An 18,408-nucleotide genomic window follows, 5' to 3' on the forward strand; every position below is an offset into this window, starting at 1 on the left:
ACTGGATTTACATGAAATTTCACATTAGTACTCAACATTACTGACAAAAAATAAAACATTAAAATGTAAAGCAAATTCAGTTATAACCAGTCTAAACTTTAATAAACGTTCCTCATTCTGTTTCAGGCTGCTTCCAGTTTTGTAATGAAGAGAACCATGGACCTCTACAGTCCGCTACCTGCCTTCGAGGTTCATCGCGAGAGAAGTGACGGAGTAGTCTCCACGTTGGATCAGACGACGTCGTCATGAGTCCCACAGCTCGTCCGACCTTCGCCGGCAGCAGCATGAACAGGCCACCCCCAAGGGAAGGCTCCCTCACCCTCGAGGAAAAGAGATTTCTCGTGGCCGTAGAAAGAGGGGACTTAGCCTCCACAAGAAGGTCAGTTTTTTTCTGCTTTAGAAAGAATTATTTTATAGAGACTGTCCACCTAACGAGGGAGCCACATAAATAGTATAATAATGAAAATTATTTTAATTAGCTGCCATTCAAAGGACATATCTATGCCCATTGAACTGCTACTAATTTCACCATTCTGCAGTGCTAAGCACAGATGTGGTATCTGCAGTAGAGCTTAAAAGGAGAAATTGACGATTAAAGTTTTACAACTCGTTTCTTTGATTTGTGACTTAATTAAATGCTCAACTTGCGTTAGCTGTTTCGTAAATAACTTATCTAAAAACCGTAAGAGAGTATTTTTGTAAAAATCTTAATTTAAAATTAATAAATGTAGTTACGACAAATTTTCTTTTCAAAACCTTTTTATATACTAAACTATTTTCACTGTAAGTGACAATTACTAGACATTTCTTGGTATCTGCACAGATACGACAAAAATAGCTTAGTAAAACGTGCACATTGTATCATTAAATAATACTGAAAACATCTGCTTTCTTTAGACTTAGCTGTTTCGCATTATTTTGGTAATACAAATCTAACAGAATCTACTTTCTGAAAGATACCATTTTCAAAACTCTGGACAGTTAAAACTGTAATCCATAACAATTTTCTGTTTTTTTATATTCAAAGAATGTGTTTTTTTATAATGTTTTATTTTCTAGATTCATTTTTACCGAGCATGAAGATAATTTTGACAGCAGACGATACTTAAATAAAAATATCACTGGCGTAGAATGATATGCGTTTTTTTTTTTTTTTTTTTTTTTTTTTTTTTTTGCATGAAAGAATTAGATATGAATATTTTACATGCATTTCATTTTTAGAATTTGCATTTTAAATAAACATTTAAATATAAAAAGCTGAATATTTACTTTAACAATTATGCAAAGTTGTATTAGTTTTTATAATCGACCTGTATCAACTATTCAACGGTAAACTAATTTTAATATTCTGTGTTACAATAAACTGCTACATTATTAAATATGCTGCTTTACCAAGGTATACAAGTCGTATCTACAAATTACTAAGGAAAAAAGTGGTAACTGCGCAGATACCACTTTAAAGGCTTAGTATTTGTCACTTACGTTCAAATTGCCTTAGCAAACTCCGCTAACTGCGCAGTTACGACTTTTTTCTTAAAGCTTTTTTTGATATTTCGCGTTCACAAATCGCCAAAAAACTTGACATTTAGGTAAATTAAATTACTAACGACAACCTGGTGACAATAACTCAATTTTGATAAAATGTGCAGATACCACATCTGTGCTTAGCACGGCAGCATTGTCCATTATCCGTTCGCCGTTTATAGTCTGAGACATTAGCAGTGACTTATCCAAGAGGAGATAGAGCGTTATAACTCCCTCTCCCATGAAGCAACAAAATTATATGCATCAATAACATGCAGGGGCCTAAAAATAAACTTTTTGGCCTTTAATTTCCGAAACATTTCACGTGACTACCCCCCCCCCTCCCTTCAACAACTTTCTCACTAATAAATTTATGCGTTCTAATAAAAATAACGCTACTACAAACAAAGAAAAACTTTCGTGAGATTGTTATGGAAATGATAGCAGCATGAAAACGTCCTGAGTCGTGGATGTCATTTTGGCAAAAAAGCTTCGTCCCCCTAAAAAGGAGGTAAGGACGGGGGTAGGCGGGAAAGGTATACTAAATCTCAGGAAAAGGCAGTTTGAGTAAAATAACACTTGGCAACATGTTATTAGGCCATGAAAAATGCAAATCTGCTAGATTTTTTTTTTAATTTGAAAAAATAATAAAAAAAACCTTTTGTGTTGAAAATTCGATAATTTCACGCTGTTTAAGGCACCTCTTTAATATTTCCGATTGAGCTAATAATTTGCACGTATAATTTTTGCACGTTTTTGTCCATTAGAACAAAATAGGGGAGGGGAGCTAAATTTTTACAAAGCTGAAAAATGACAGCCACCTTAATATGCCCCTTAGTAAGATATAATTCCTTGTTCACACGAATGCTGAAAACAGAGCACTTAAAACATGCCTTTGTGTGTTTGTGGTTGCCAATAAAATGTGAGAGCGCGAAACCTGAACTAACGGAGAAAAGACTACCTATCGTTATTTGATTTAAAATAATTTCTTGCAGAATAAATGGATGGACAACATGATTTTTTGTTCATAACGTATTGTACAAAAAGTTGAATATCATGCCTTTATTTTTAAATGGCTGTTACTTTTGAAGTGTTTGACATTAGTAGAAATATTTATATTACTCTCCATTAAAAAGTAAATCGTTTTACATTTCAGTAATAATAAATACATCCTCATTTTAACACGAACAACATATTCGACGAGAATTAATTGCTCTTAATGGTTATGTTTATGTGCATATATTATTTTCATTTTGGCTTTTCAAAATGATGCTATCACTTATCACGTTCTACCTTTTTTTTTAACATTCAGTAATAAGAGTATTGATTAAAAACCAGCTCCCAGCATATTAGGAAAAACAAAATCACTCAGGCTTTAAATACATTCTCGATTTTTCTTTATTATTTTTGATAACCTATGTAACGCAAAAATAAGTTTTACTGAAAAATTGATTAAAAATCTCAACGCATTTCATATTTTAGTTGGTGTTGAAACACTATTGCACATGTTTTAATCTATCGGTCTAGTATAGCAGTGTTTTCGACAATAGTTATTTGTTACGAGAAATATATGCACAGTACAACCTTGTTATGGGAATGAAACACAAATTCTTAAATAAGTAGACATACCTTTTATTACAGTCAAAATAATGTTTTGTAACGAAATTACAAAGGATTGCTTCGCGCAAACAACACTAGTCAACAAAAAAGAAATTTTTGTCTGCATCCTAGTTTTAAATAGTCAATTCCTACTAATTTTGGGTCGAGAAAAACAAATATGGTAATGGATTTTATTTATTAAGCTCTTGTTTTCAAGATTTATAAAAGCCCACTGAAGAAAGATGCACAGCAACCAAACATTGATTTAAACGAAACGTTACAAAGGAAAAAAAAATCCTGTGCAATAAATGTTACTAAAAAGGTCCTATTTAAATAAATAATGCTTATTTTTTGGAAAGCAGTGGTTGCTTTTGACTTATTGCTGTAAACGTTTCATTTTCGATTGCGTTTTATGCGCCAAAGAAAGACTATATCTTGTAGAACTTCAGCAGCATTTGGTGAGCATTAACTCAGCCCAATGACACTGATATCCGCATTCCATTATAAAGATATCTTGATGAAACCTTTCCTCATGCTCAATGCTCGGAGTTGCAATGGTCACAGAACTTCCGCAGGGATTGTTTGACCAACTGTTTTTAGTTCTCGTCTTCTCTGCTGCTTTTAAATAGTTGTAACATAGGATAAAAGCATCAGTAGTCGGCAATTTAAGAGATGGGTTGTTGATTTTTGTTAACCTATAAATTTCAGCAATCAACACATTATTGTAAAACTTTAGGCCATACTTTTCTGGTAATGATTCGCTTACTTGTTTCTGGAATAAAAACATTTTTATTTTAAAAACCAAGCTATTGTTAATACGAGAAAATGCTCCAGTAGCCGGCCATAGATATCCAGTGATCTATCGTGTATGAACGCAGTAATCGTGCGTTTCATTTTCATTGCTGTTATGGGGTGTGAGTGAATAAATTTAAACGAAATTGAATACGAAACTTACAGTTTAGCAGTGTACTTACAAAAGTAATTACTCTAGTAATTACAAAAGAATTCTGCGCTCTTAAAGTCTTCTCAAAGTTTTTCTTTATATTTTCTTCCAAACTGCAACCAGTTTGAATATGCATCACAAGCAATACTTTTTTTTATTATTTATCTTTCACATCAGCGGTTCTCAATCTAGGAAAGAGGCAGGGAGGGAGTCTATGGGTTCGCAGAAGAATCTCGGGGTGGGGGGGGGGGGCGTGAGGATATATCAGATAAAGAAAAAAATAAAACAAATGATGACTGTCGATTGTGTGTTCACATGTGAATATTAAATAACAGTATCAGCCCTCTCATTAATGTTGCAAAAGTGTCTAATGTGCACGCCAACCTCACCTGAATCCTAAATTACCTTAAAAATTGTTCTTACTTCTTTTAATCTTGGTTTTCATTCGTTCAATAGTAATAAGTTAATTGTTAAAAATAAAGTTTTGAAGAGTTGAGTTACATTTTGTGTATGAAACTCTCTGGATTTTTCTAATTACTAGTTTTCAGCTATCCCTATCTGCACCACTTTCCTATTATACTAAAAGTTTAGCAATCAAAGTCACAGCTAAAGAAAAATTTATCATAAAAAAACTAAGGCACTTAGTTGTAAACGAACTGGAATAAGATAAATTATGAAGGCAGGTTCGTATTTTTAAAGTTTTTCGGGGGGGGGGGGGGAGCAAAGGGTATGAGTTCAATGCATTTTATAGGAAAAAAGCATCAAAATGCCAGCAAAAATGCATAATTGCATTACGTTTTAAAAATTCAGAGAGGCCGAGTGCCCCTTCCCCCCAATAGCCCAAATGACGGGTCTGTATGTAGGTAATTTGAAGTTAAGAAATGGGGTTATCATAAAGATACTCTTAAAATTTCAGCAAAAATATGGTATACAAAACTAAAATGGAATTTATAGCTACGTAAAGCAACTTTGAAGCAAAGTCAGAATTATTTTGAACAAGAAATACATTTTTATTTAACAGATATGAAAACCAGAGGAATTAAATATTTGGTTATAGAAAAAAAAGCAGTAATAAGAAGTGGCATCAACATTTGAAATAATTAGCCTTAATAAAATACAAGCTTCTTGGACGTTTGGTGAAGCAAATAGTTTAGCATAATCAGCAATAGAAATAATAACTCATTTAAATAACTTGAGCTAATGTAACTATTGAAGTATCACATCTCAATTCCTTACAATTAGAAAGTTTGTTAATTGCCGAATGAATACCAATTGAAATCAAATCATTTGTTTTATGAATTTCATCAACGTAAGATGGTTTATAAAGAAAAACAATAAATCACCATTTGGTAATAACATGCTGAATATCCTGTTTTCGAGAATTCTAAATTAAAACAAACATCAGAAATAAACATTATTTTAATTGCTATTTAATAAACTTTAAAAAATATATATTAAGAACATGGCCGACTCCTGGGTAGATCAACCAAACAGCATAAAATAGTGGTAGAACTACCATGGCCGACTACTGGAAGTATAACAGAAATCCATAACCAGTGTTGGCCACCCCTTTAAAAAAATAAGTATAAGTAGGTGTTGTTTTTTCATTCAAACATTATGTTAAACAATCCATTAAAACAGAAGTAAAATCAAATTTGCAGTGTAATGAATAAAAGAAGGGTACTTAACAATTAAAGAAGATGTGTCTTCTTAACAAAAAAATAAGCAGAATCGCAAACTAGGATGACGGGCACATCATTTAAAATAAAATGACTCGTTACTACTTCAGAAAAAGTACCTACAACTTAGCTGTTATTGGATGATCATCGGGGACAGTGAAATAAATGTGGGGATGCGTCATATCCGATTTTGAGGCTATGCGTATAATATTTATAAGCAGTTTTATGTCATTGTGGCCGACTACTGGACCACTTACCCTACCCTTTAAGGCTTCTTGGGAGTGTTTTTTTCTTTAAAAACACTGATTTTCATAATTGCGCGTATTTGAAGGGCCGTTAAAAATTCTCTCCTTCACTTTAGCTTCAATAAATCTTAGACATTACCCTCTAAGGTATTTTAAAATTGTCTTTTTTCACAGCTTTCACGAAGTTTTTCCTTATTCCCAACAGAATCAGCATGGATGGAAGCAGAAATAGGTTGATCTACCTAGAACTCCAAATTTTGGCTGATTTTGGACATTTCTCTTCCCAGAATTTTAGTCTATTTCTCTTTTAGTCTATTTCGGTTTTCATGTAGTGAGATTTTCTATATCAACTTAGGGTCAAAGTTTGGAGGACAGTCAGTCCCATGGGGAATGCTTCTATTTGCCAGGAAAAAGAAGCATTATTGAGAATTCATTATCATACTTGGGTCTGTATCTTGAAAACTAGAGCTAGTCTCATTTTTTATGGAGATTTTCGTGTTTAGCGAGTCAAAGTACTTCGGAAATAGCTATTTTTGAGCCGGATGCATTTTTAGTGTTGACTAGTGCAATTTATCGTATATAGTTCAGCTGCAGTCGTGCTGGACAGTCGCTCCGAGTTAGCGATCATGTTCGATTTGCTACTGGGACATTCCACGGTATTTTTGACATTTATGTAGAGTCCGTAACGTGACCTTTTTTGCCATAACTTTTTAATTTACCGTTTGATTTGCAAATTATTTTAATTTGAGCTGGTGTGTTGGTAGGAAAAGCTCAAAATGAAATAATATGCTAATGAAACAGTAAATTAAAAAGTTATGGCGAAAAAGGTCACGTTACGGACTCTACATAAATGTCAAAAATACCGTGGAATGCCCCTACTATAATTTATTATCCATGTGACTATAGCAAGCAGTGATCCGTTTCTGCTTGCTATAGTTTGTGACCAAAAATGGCTTATTTCCACGCATGAATAAGAGCATGAAAGAACACCGATTTGGCAACCCTAAAGAGGTCAAAAAGAAAACAAGACAGGAGCTGTCAGCCATTTTTAAAGAGCTCTTCGAAAAATTGACACAATTAAAGACAGAAATACAAGCAACGTAACAAAATACTATATTTTTCTTATTTATTTTTTGTACTATGGAATAGAAATAATGGCAACCAAGCATTTTCCGCATCTTCCATTTCACTTGGTTCATTTACCGTTTTACACAAACGTGATATATATATATATATATCCTGTCACAGCCAAATGGCGACCCTGCTATCCTATCCATTTTAACAAAAGAAGCAAGACTTTACGAGCCAGATATCCCTTGTGAACTTTAGTTATTTATTTATTTACTTTCAGAAGCTGGAAAATATAGAGGCAATGCGCATAAAAAGCTTTTGTCACACAGCTCAGAAGAATGACGCGAAAAAACGATAGCTGGAAAATAGAATAGAATCTTAAGACTGATTTAGACTTACCCGACCAGCGGGAGATTTGTGCAGCAATAGTAATCGATTTTCAATTTCTTGAAATGTACAGGATGCGTATCTTCAATTTATGTGCTACAAAATACCAGAAATCTTAAAAAGCCCACCCCTTTGATATATATGTTCTTATGTTATGCTTATTTTGTAGTAAAATACCTTTAGGGGAAAAGTAAAGTCACCGAGAAGGAGTTGTGATATATATGCGGGCTTTGAGAGATGTGTGTGTTTATTTGTGAAATGAGATGTTTATTTATATGTGTTGTGCCTGACAAATAACTAAGGCGTGAAAAGAGCAACTGTATACATCTTTTGCTCTAAATAAGCGGCGTAAATTGTTTATGTGTTAATTATCCCTTGAAATGGGCATTATAGACAAGATATGAGTCTGTACTGTTTTTAGGAGATGAGGAAGGGGTCATTCCATTGTGACTAACATTACATTCGCAGCAGATTTTCTGACTCTTTTTACTTAAAAACGGGATTTTTTTTTTTTTTTTTGGTTTAATATGCATATTTTATGCATATTTAAAATGTGCAAGATGACTATTTTTCTTTTCTACCAAGAACTTAAAGCAAATAACCGCTGGCAGGTTTTTTTTTACTTCCTTTTACAAAAAAGGAAGTATTGTATTCGCGAAAAAATTTTCACTCAAAATTCGCCCTTAATTTCCATTTTACTCACCCCCGAATTAATGTTGAGTTTTTTTTTCAACCCGACCACACGCGGATAAGTGCCTAAGAACGTATAAACACTCGAAATATCCATTTTGACATTCCCCGAGTTAATTACAACTACTTTTCTCATGACGTCCGTATGTACGTATGTATGTATGTGCCTATGTGCGTATGTGCGTATGCGCGTATGTATATCGCATAACTAGAGAAATTTCTGGTGAGAGGGAGTGAACTACGTACTTTTTCGCAAAATATTACGGAGATTGAAGTCCCTACCCAAAGTTTAAGATAATCTTAAAAGACGTAGGGGTATACTGTACTCCTGCATGAGAGGGATGGGGGGGGGGGGGGGGAATGCTGTTGCTCAGCTTTACTCGCCATTGCGTTCAAGTATTAATGATGCACTAAAATGATGATATATTCACCCTATGAATTTACATTTTTAAACTGCGCGACGATATATTTTTTGTATGTGGGGATAATTTCGCGACCCTCTAAGAAATACTTCGCGATCCACAAGTAGGGAACCCGTGAAATACAAGTACGGAATTTGAAACGTCTTAGAGCATTCCTTTCTTGCTTTGTGTGCAACAGTTTCATAATCAAACATAACTCATTACTAACTATATTTCTCCAATACAGTTAAAAATATGATAAGGTATCAAATTAAATGTAAGAAGTGCAAATATAAACCCACATAAGTGAACTCTTTCAATTTTATTTTAATTGATTGACATTTGATTGTGTTGAAACCAACACTTCTTCTTCAGAGATTCTTCCATTTCAAGTGCTATAAAAAGCAAAGCGAAGAAATCCACTTTAGAGATAACTTATCTATTACTCTATGGAATCAATAAAACATTGTTTAAAGGATTCCACCAATGCGTTGGAAACAAAATTGCATGTTATAGGTTTGAAATTTCAAGCTGATGAAAGGAAAATAACCACGTGTAAATAATGTTACTCCAGTAAATTTTATCACTTTTACTTTTCTTTGGTAAAATAAAGCTTTTGTTAGCAGAAGGCTTATAAGGGAAAAAGAACAGATAGCATAATACGAATCTTTTTTCAAAGATTGAAGCACTGTTATTATTTTTTTATAAGTGTATATTTCAGAAGGATTATTTTTCAGTAATATTTATTAAGTAGTAATTAAAGCAAACTGTTGAATTTATAACTAGAAAATCCTGGCGTCAGAACCTAAGAAAGGAGTCTTCTACAAACGTCCTGAAAAGAAATCTTGTTTTTTCGGAATTTATTCCTCAGCAAACGTCGGTTTCATTACGTAATTTTTCCATAAAAGTAAACTTTAAAAAATAGCTGTTTACACAGACACACAAACACATTCCGATTCTGGCTACAAACTGATCTTATTTTTTTAGATGTTTCAGATCTTGTACCTCGCCATTAAATGAGATATTTAACTGAGACTGATACTGTATCATGCTTTCTTTTTTTTGTTGTTGTACAGCATTTTTCGCAGCTTGAGAAAATAGGGATGTTTTAAGATTTAGGCAATTTTAGGTTTAATAACTTAAGAATAGTTGGATATCTATGTTTATTTATACTCTGAATAATATATATATATATATATATATATATATATATATATATATATATATATACAGTCGAACCCGCTTAATGGAATAGTCAATTATCCACGAAAAATTATTCTAATAAGCGGGATATTCTAAACGGGATTAAAATAATGGACATCAACGGTTTGGTACATTGAAAAAGTATTACATAAAGCGGGATATTCTTTTAACTGATATTCTAATAAGCGGACTTGACTGTATATATATATATATATATATATATATATATATATATATATATATATATATATATATATATATATATATATATATATAGGGGAGACCGGGGCAAGAGGCAAGATGACGAATGTCTTAATTTTGGCGTTTTCCTCTAGAAAACAGCATCAACTGGACACTACTGGGTTTTCTATCGGCTGTTCGTTCAGCAATAGTATAAAGCCGCTAAAATTATCATATTTGTGTGAGTTCTGAAGCTCTGATTGTTTAGCGCTGCTACGTTGTAACTTTTATGCATGTGTAAATAAGATTTGCTAAAGATACAGTAATGATAGATTGTTTCTCTTTAGTATTTATGAGTAACTTAGTTTATATACTGCTTATTACCATGAATAAACGTCATTTAATCGCCTTCCTTTATGGCAATGAAGACGAATCCTTTCAAACAGGCAGTTCGGGGCAAGATGGCAATACTTCTTCTTTACAAGTCCTGCTTATAAAGAGGAATATTTTGACCCTCCAATGGAAGAATGGTTCTAGTGCTGCAATCAGAAGTGGTGATGTGAGGAATGTTCCAATTATGAAAATGGCCTTTTTATTTGTGACTATTGATAGCTGCACAATTAAGAGCTTCAACGTAACTTTGCAATTCCTTACGCTTAATTTAATGCTTTTTGAGATGTAAAAACACAGTAAAAATGTGTTAAAATATGTAATATACTTAAAAAAGAAATTATGTCCAACCGTTTTCAGTGTTGTCATCTTGCCCCAGTACTGGGGTTGTTAAGATTATGAAAAAATAAAAATATCCTTCATTTATTTCATTTGAAAAATTCATTGGTACTATATTTAATACTACAAAGGGCCACTGTAACAGCTCATGTAAAGGAAATTTTACAATCCTTAAAAATAAATTAATAAACAACAAAGTTTTTAGCATAGTCATCTTGCCCCGGTCTCCCCTATATATATATATATATATATATATATATATATATATATATATATATATATATATATATATATATATATATATATATATATATATATATATATATATATATATTAGTCAATCGTTGCGTGTTATTATTTTATATTTAAGAGACGTAATTTTAGATTATTAATGGGCAGTGCTAAAATTATGGGGAAAAATACTTCATTTATTCTCCAAAGAGTTAGCTTGTTTTTTGAATAACAATTTAAGCATAAGTGCTTTCTACGAAGTTTGATTTTAAGTGAAAAAAAATTTTGACAGCTAATCCCTACCCTTTGAACCTGAACTCACATAGGAGAATCTTGCAATTACCAAATACAGCTGAATGTGCTGTGTTTCTCTTATCTTGCTACTTTCTTATTAAAGATTTAACATCTATTTGCTTTGGATTCCTTTTTCTTATCCCTCCATGTCAAAGGCTAAACTCTGTCATTTTCAGAGCTTACGTATACTCTTCAATGGTATTCTGCTGGCACACATGATCTATAATGAAGCAGGTATCTTATCGCTTCTCAGAAATTCCAAAAATAAACTTTTACAGATGCTTCCATAATCCATAACTGTACTAAAAAGATTTCAATTGTGAAGAAAAAAAAATCGATCCTGTTTAAGCAGTCCAAACTGCCGTGGTAGCCGGAGTTTCACAATAAAACACTGACCTGAAATCCGGACCACCACTTACATTAAAATCATTGAGCCGGACAAAAATGCGTTCCTCTTACAGATGAATTTCTATGCTTTTCACAGATGACAGTATTCGAATAAACTTTCAATTGTGAGCACTATCGTTCTAAGATATTATAAGAATGAAGCGTTAAGTCTCACAATTTTGTTTTGCGCCGATATTGAACATGAAATTAGTTACATTTCAGGATGTAAGAGAATAGTAAAAAATAATAATAATAATAATAATAATTAGGTATCGGGCTATGTCATGCATTCAGGATATCGGGGTCTTCCGGATTTTTAATCCTCTCTTTCTTAATTATTACACCTTTCTGTCTTAAATCAATATTCGCTACGTGACCGTGACTTCAAAATCATAAGTGGCATGGTTCGTCTCTTTGCACAATGGAGGCAGTGAGAAGCAAAGGAATGTAAGTGGACATTCTCAAGTTTTGAGTAAATCACGTTTAAAGATAAGGTCTTAGGTAGGCTTTCATTGACTTTTTTTTCTAAATCATGCTGTATAACAGCACCTACCAGGGCTGCTAGTACTATGTCTTGCCACAAGGCAGAGGAAAAGTTTAGCTATGCGGGGTACGTTGGATAGGATTCTCTTATTTTAATACTTTGGTATTTTTATTTTAATTTATGACAAACAAATAGCATCAATGGTAATACAAATTTTATGATGAAATCACAAGATGAACAAATTATATTCAAAAAATTGTATTTTTTCAGTAGTGCTGAGCAATTTTGAGAAAACTGCGACTTTTATTTTCTAATGGTTTTCATCAAGATTGCGGAAAACAAAGTGAACTCCTTTCTTAAAGAAGTTTGTTTAGTTCACAATTATTTGCAGTTTTTGTATTTTTTGTCACAAAGAAAAAAAAAATATGACCACATTTTTTCAGACCAAGAACGTGGAGTACGTTGGTCCACTTTTTTGTAGGGCACGTTGGACTTGACCAACCTACCCCAAGTATTATAATTTAAAAACTTTTTTTCCCTCTTAAATCTTAATAATTATAGAAAGAGTCTAAGTGTTTGTGTGTTATACATTCGTTTCATATTACACACGTTTGGAAATAGTTATAAAAATTTAGAAAGGAATAGCAATGTATATTTTAAAATTATTTAACGAAATTCATACTAAATTAAGGTTACCCAAATATATTTTTTTCTTACCTGCAAGTTTTTACTTTTTATATTTTCAAGTGTTCTTCCAAATTTTTGTAGACAATAGTTTTTAAAAAATAAAATATTTTATAATATAGTTCCTGTATTGAACATAAATTTTTGCTAAACAAGCATTCTACATAAACAATATTAAAAAAGTAACTGATTAAAAGAAGAAAAAAATATGATTTTTCTTAAGCTCATCTAGTTTCATTTTCTGTGTTTAATTTTAGAACACAAAGATATACACAAAGATGGTCAATTTTATTCTATACTTTCTTTTCTATTGGGAATTGTTTCATGCGATGCAATGAAGAAAAAAATCCCCCCCCCCCCTCAATAATAAATTGTAATGCGACTGTGCATAAAAGGGACATATGACTTATATATTTTAAAAAATATTCAAACTTTATTGTTTAAACTTAATGTTTTTCGTCATACCTATAAAAGAAAATAAATTAGTTATATTTATCACTTAAACTGTAACAGAATTCGCGGATTATACAGAATAACGTCATGCTGTCCAAAGTGCCCTGCGAGGCGGATCAATGTACTCCGTTAAAAAATAACATAAAAAAAAGCTAATCATTTCGACATTTTCCAAAAAATATGATATGATACGAAATACTTAGTAAAATCTTATTGTAAAACACAGAACTGCTCATTATTTTATGATGAGATAAAAAATGAAAATTAGAAAAGTGGACGAACGCGCTCCATCGCCCCCTAAAGTTAAATTTGAATAAAATGTGTGAAGGGTGGGTATTTTTACGCGGCTAGAATGTATTCCAAAATAGGTTGCAGTTAATAAATTAATGAGGGTGGGACACCAGTTTAACAAGTGCTAGCATCTAATATGCATTGGAATCTATTGTTTTCTAGTTGTGATGCTGCTTTAAAATCTCGCGTAGTATGGCTCGAAGATTAGATAGTTTAATTTATGAATTGTAAGATAATTGCGTCTAATAGAGCCATTTAGATCAATACACCCCCCTCCCCTTTATGTATTTTCGCTAAACTTCGCTTCATCGTCATAAAAAAAAACTTAACTTATAATTAAGGGTTATCAAGAAACAGTCTTTTATCATGAGAAAACAATGCACGTACGGTTTGTTAACACTACCTGATCTTAGTGTAAAAGTGTAGTGATCTTTCGGAAAGATCACTACACTTTTACACTAAGTTTTGTTTCTTCATGGTTCATGGTAGTTTACTATTCCGAACCAACGCCTTTAGCGGTGCTCGATCAAGAGTTGCTCGGCTTCTGGTCTGGTTCCCTATCCAATCAGATAAACCAAAAATAGAAGTCGATAAGGGGGGACCCTGGAATGTATCTTTACTACTTTACTAAAAACAAAGTGGTTTATTGTTTTTATAGCCAAATTTATGCAGTTGACGAATTAAAAAAGAATATGTTCTTGTGTACGATCAATTTCTTCTCTGATTCCTAGAAAAGAAAATTAAAGCAAACGAGCTGATGTGTGCATCACATGACTTCCTTTTACTCCAATTTAATGATAAAAGAGCCTCGGACTAAGCAAAAAAACACTTTAAATATCTTCACCCCAAGTTTGTTGCAAACCAAATAAAAAAAAAAAAAAAACATGTTTTATACAGATACGTTTTCCCAATATTGGCAATTTGAATGTGATTCAATTGTTTACTCTCTGATTATGGCCAAATGAAACCAGATTTTAAAAAAAATAGAAAAAAAGAAAGAAAGAAAACCGCCACATTTGTTGCCAAGTTGGCGACAAATCTTGACAACCAAAAGCTTGGCGGTATATCGCCAAGTGTTTACCAAATTATAACACCACTTGAGTTTGCATTGAAATGAACAATGATTTTCCCCCTCAAAGGTGTAAAAGACCCCTTATAAACATTCGAATGCAACTAAAAGGGGAGATGCACAACTAGATCCCAATAGGAGTCTACGTACCAATTTTCAAATTTCTAGGGCATACCGTTTATGAGTTATGTGAGATACATACGTACATACAGCCGTCGCGAGAAAACTCGTTGTAATTAACTCGGGGATTTTCAAAATGGATATATCTGGTGTCTATACGTTCTTAGGCATATATTCACGTGTGGTCAGGTTGAAAAAAAAATCAATATTCATTCGGGGGCGAGCAAAATGGAAATTAAGGCCGACTTTTGAGTGAAAACTTTTCGCGAATACAATACTTCCTTGTTCCTTACTATGTAAAAGGAAGTAAAAAGTCCAATTCAATTAACGTACCAAAATAAAATTGAAGATGTATTCAATATCATATGCAGTAGATACTCGATTAACCGAAAACATCGGGACCGAAGCACCTTCCGTTAATAGTAAGTTTTGTATAAAAGAGGGACTTAAAAATGACTCTCAAGAGACCACCGAAACTCTCGATTTAAATATGTACACTTTTATAAAATAACTATTAAAAGTTATATTTTAATTACTTTAGTACTAATATTTTAAACAATAAACTTGCAGAATAAATGTGAAGTACATTCAAAAAATTCATTTTACATTTATTTGGACCTAATATAGTAAAACCTGATCTTTACAAAGTCAGCAATAACTCATTGAACTTTTTCTGAAATTCTGTATTTAAACGAGCTGATGTGTGCATCACATGACCTCCTTTTACACCAATTTAATGTCATTTCCCTATTATTGCAATTTTAATGTGATTCTCTCTCTAACTCTCTAAATATCACCAACTATGGCCACATTGAAACCAGATTTAAAAACAAAATCCTCCAAAATTGTCGCCAAGTTTGCGACAAAATTTGGCGACCAAAAGACTGACGATATATCTCCAAGTGTCCGCCAAATTATAACATCACTTGAGTTTGCATCGAAATTAACAATGAATTCCCCCCAAAAAGATGCAAGAGACCCCTTTAGAATCACCCGAATGGAACTAAAATGGAAGATGCACAACTAGACCCCACTAGGAGCCTACGTGCCAAATTTCAACTATCTAGGGCATACCGTTCTTGAGTTATGCGACATACATTCACACATACGCACATACGCACATACATACGTACATTCAGACGTCACGAGAAAACTCGTTGTAATTAACTCGGGAAACTTCAAAATGGATATTTCGGGCGTCTATACGTTCTTAAGTACATATGTCCGTGTGGTCGGGTGGAAAAAAAAACTCAAAGTTCATTTGGGGGCGAGTAAAATGGAAATTAAGGCCGATTTTTGAGTGAAAATTTTTTCGCGAATAAAACTTCCCTTTTTGTAAAAGGAAGTAAAAAAGTGGTTACACGAATAATTATTTAATAAAACAGCACTTGACTTTCAGTTTAATCGTAGTCGATTTTAAGTAGATTTTAAGAACTATCATCATTTAGGAGTTTTAAAAATGTTCTGAAGAGTATGAGAAAAACAACTGAAGTGATAGAAATGCACTGATATAATTTTTAGCCTTCAGTAGAAACGACACTTCTCCGGTAATCTTGAAGTAATATTGTTTGCTTATAGAAATTAACAAACTAATCAGATTTATGAAAATTTAATTGCGCTAAGAAACGTTTTAGAAAAGTTTCGGAAAATCGAAGTTCTACTTTAATGTAATAATTTGCAAGCGGTCTTTAACAAATTATCCCTTCAAATGCGTTGAACTTTCAAAAATAGATAAACCACTTGGAATTGAAAGGTTTTTAATTTGATATATAATTGTATAGTCTCAGACTTAGGAAAAAATATATGCTAGTCAAAAAAGTTCATGATTCTTCGTTTATTACACATATCGTTCTTTGGCTAATCAGCTAGAAAGCATTCCGCAGTTTTCTGAGCAAAGTAACAATGTGGCATCATTGATCTATTAGATCATGCCCTTTCTTGCCCTATATTTATCACTGTTATAGTCGACTTCTTTATTTATTACTAAGAAATTAGGTGCTGAGATAATCTACTGAATAAAGAGGAGAAATAAATTGTTCTTCGGCTAGAAATTCGTATTACTTGAGAGAAAAAGTTAGGCATTTTCTCTTGTCCAAAAATGATTAGTGAAAAAAAAAAATTTTTTTTTCGTGAGGTCATATGATCGCGAGAGTACAGTGAAGAGAATGTATTTAAAACAACTTTTATTAATGTATATAGGGCATTTTCTTTTATGTCATCCACCAGTTGGTGGTTCAGGAGGGGGGGGGGTTGAATCACGCACCGATCTCAGTATTTAAAGAACTCAGATTTGAATAATTGCGTTGCAGACGTTGCTTGTGTGTGTTACAAAGTTGTATATGAGAATGTAATTTATGAAATATTTTGTCATGACGGTTGTCCTACCAACAGCGAATAAACTCTACGCCGATAAATTACATTTCTTACACCAGATTTAACGTCATTCTTGCCTCTATTACATTTTTTTTAAACCATGGGTCATAGAAACGCAGTTCTTTCGGGATTTTTTATTTAGCCCTGATCTAGCAGTGTCGAATTTATTCCCAGTTGATGGGACACCCTGTATACCATCTCGAACTAAACGAACCATATTTTGCTGATGATAAGAAATATTTTCATTTCGCTTTAAAAAAAAAGCTTTTCTCTTAAAAATTGATTTTTTTCCCCTTTCTTTTAAATGTTGACAAAGAAAACGGGTGGATTATGAAAAAGGCTCCTTCAATTAGGTTGAACTTATTTGTATGTCTAGTTCTAAGTATTAAGAACTGTTCTTTACCATTTATGGTAACTAGGGAAAGCTTTTTTTAGTAAAGCACAAATATTCGAGAAATTTTCTCGAATATTTGTGCTTTATTTACGTTGTTTTTTCACCTTAATCATATTGTAGCACAAAGCTTATATGATAATTTTTCATTTAAGCTTTTTTTAGCTATTTTCACTTCAAAGTTATTTAAACCCTTCAGACCTGGCGTCCGGTGTACCGGACATGAGCTTTAAACATCTGCTAATCATTTAATAATTGGTTAAATTACTTGTTTTTTTTTTTTTTTTTTTTTTTTTTTTTTTTTTTTTTGTAGTTGATTTTTTACATTTTGCTTATTATTATCCGTAAAATAATTTTACGTTTAAGGATTATCAACACTAACATGTATACGGATTGGAAGATAGAGAGTAACTTATTTCTGCAACTATCATGGATTCTCGTCGCAAAGGCGAGGTTTTTTTTTTCAGATTAAATATATATATATATATATATATATATATATATATATATATATAAGCTATCATTACTCATTTCAAATGCTTATATTATGTTTTATTATTCTTTGGAGAACATTGTTCAATGAAGTTATTTGATATTTCATTGTTTTTTTATCTGAAATATTAGTCCGGAATATTGGACGCATTGTAACTCTTTTAAGTTTCCCCCTACAATCTTGTAATTTTGTCTGTAAGATAGTACTTACCATGTAACACTGTGTACCAAATATAATTTGGTAAAGTACTTCATAACTCCGGAAGAGGTAAACAGTAAACTTAGAAATAATTTTCCTTTTTTTAATCGCATCTTGACATTACATTCTTTCAGTATACTTTTCTTCATTTTTAAATTTCTTTTTTTTTAATTATAAAATAGTTAAATTCAACTTGAAAAGTTCTCAACTAAAACAAGTAAAAATTATAAAAAAACAAATTCTGCTAAATAGAACATTCGATACCAATACCGTTTTTTTTTTTTTTTTT

General features: G+C 32.3%; 1 protein-coding gene across 1 annotated transcript in view; it reads left to right on the top strand.

Moving 5' to 3' along the window:
• The first annotated feature begins 245 nt into the window (after positions 1 to 245).
• LOC129230995 (transient receptor potential-gamma protein-like) overlaps positions 246 to 18,408 on the top strand; it is a 163,361-nt gene continuing 145,198 nt past the window's right edge. Inside the window, exon 1 of the mRNA XM_054865239.1 lies at positions 246 to 379. Within this exon, the coding sequence (XP_054721214.1) occupies positions 246 to 379 (134 nt within the window). The remainder of the gene's footprint in view (positions 380 to 18,408) is intronic.

Source organism: Uloborus diversus, chromosome 10 (assembly GCF_026930045.1).
Source record: "Uloborus diversus isolate 005 chromosome 10, Udiv.v.3.1, whole genome shotgun sequence".
Lineage (NCBI taxonomy): Eukaryota > Metazoa > Arthropoda > Arachnida > Araneae > Uloboridae > Uloborus > Uloborus diversus.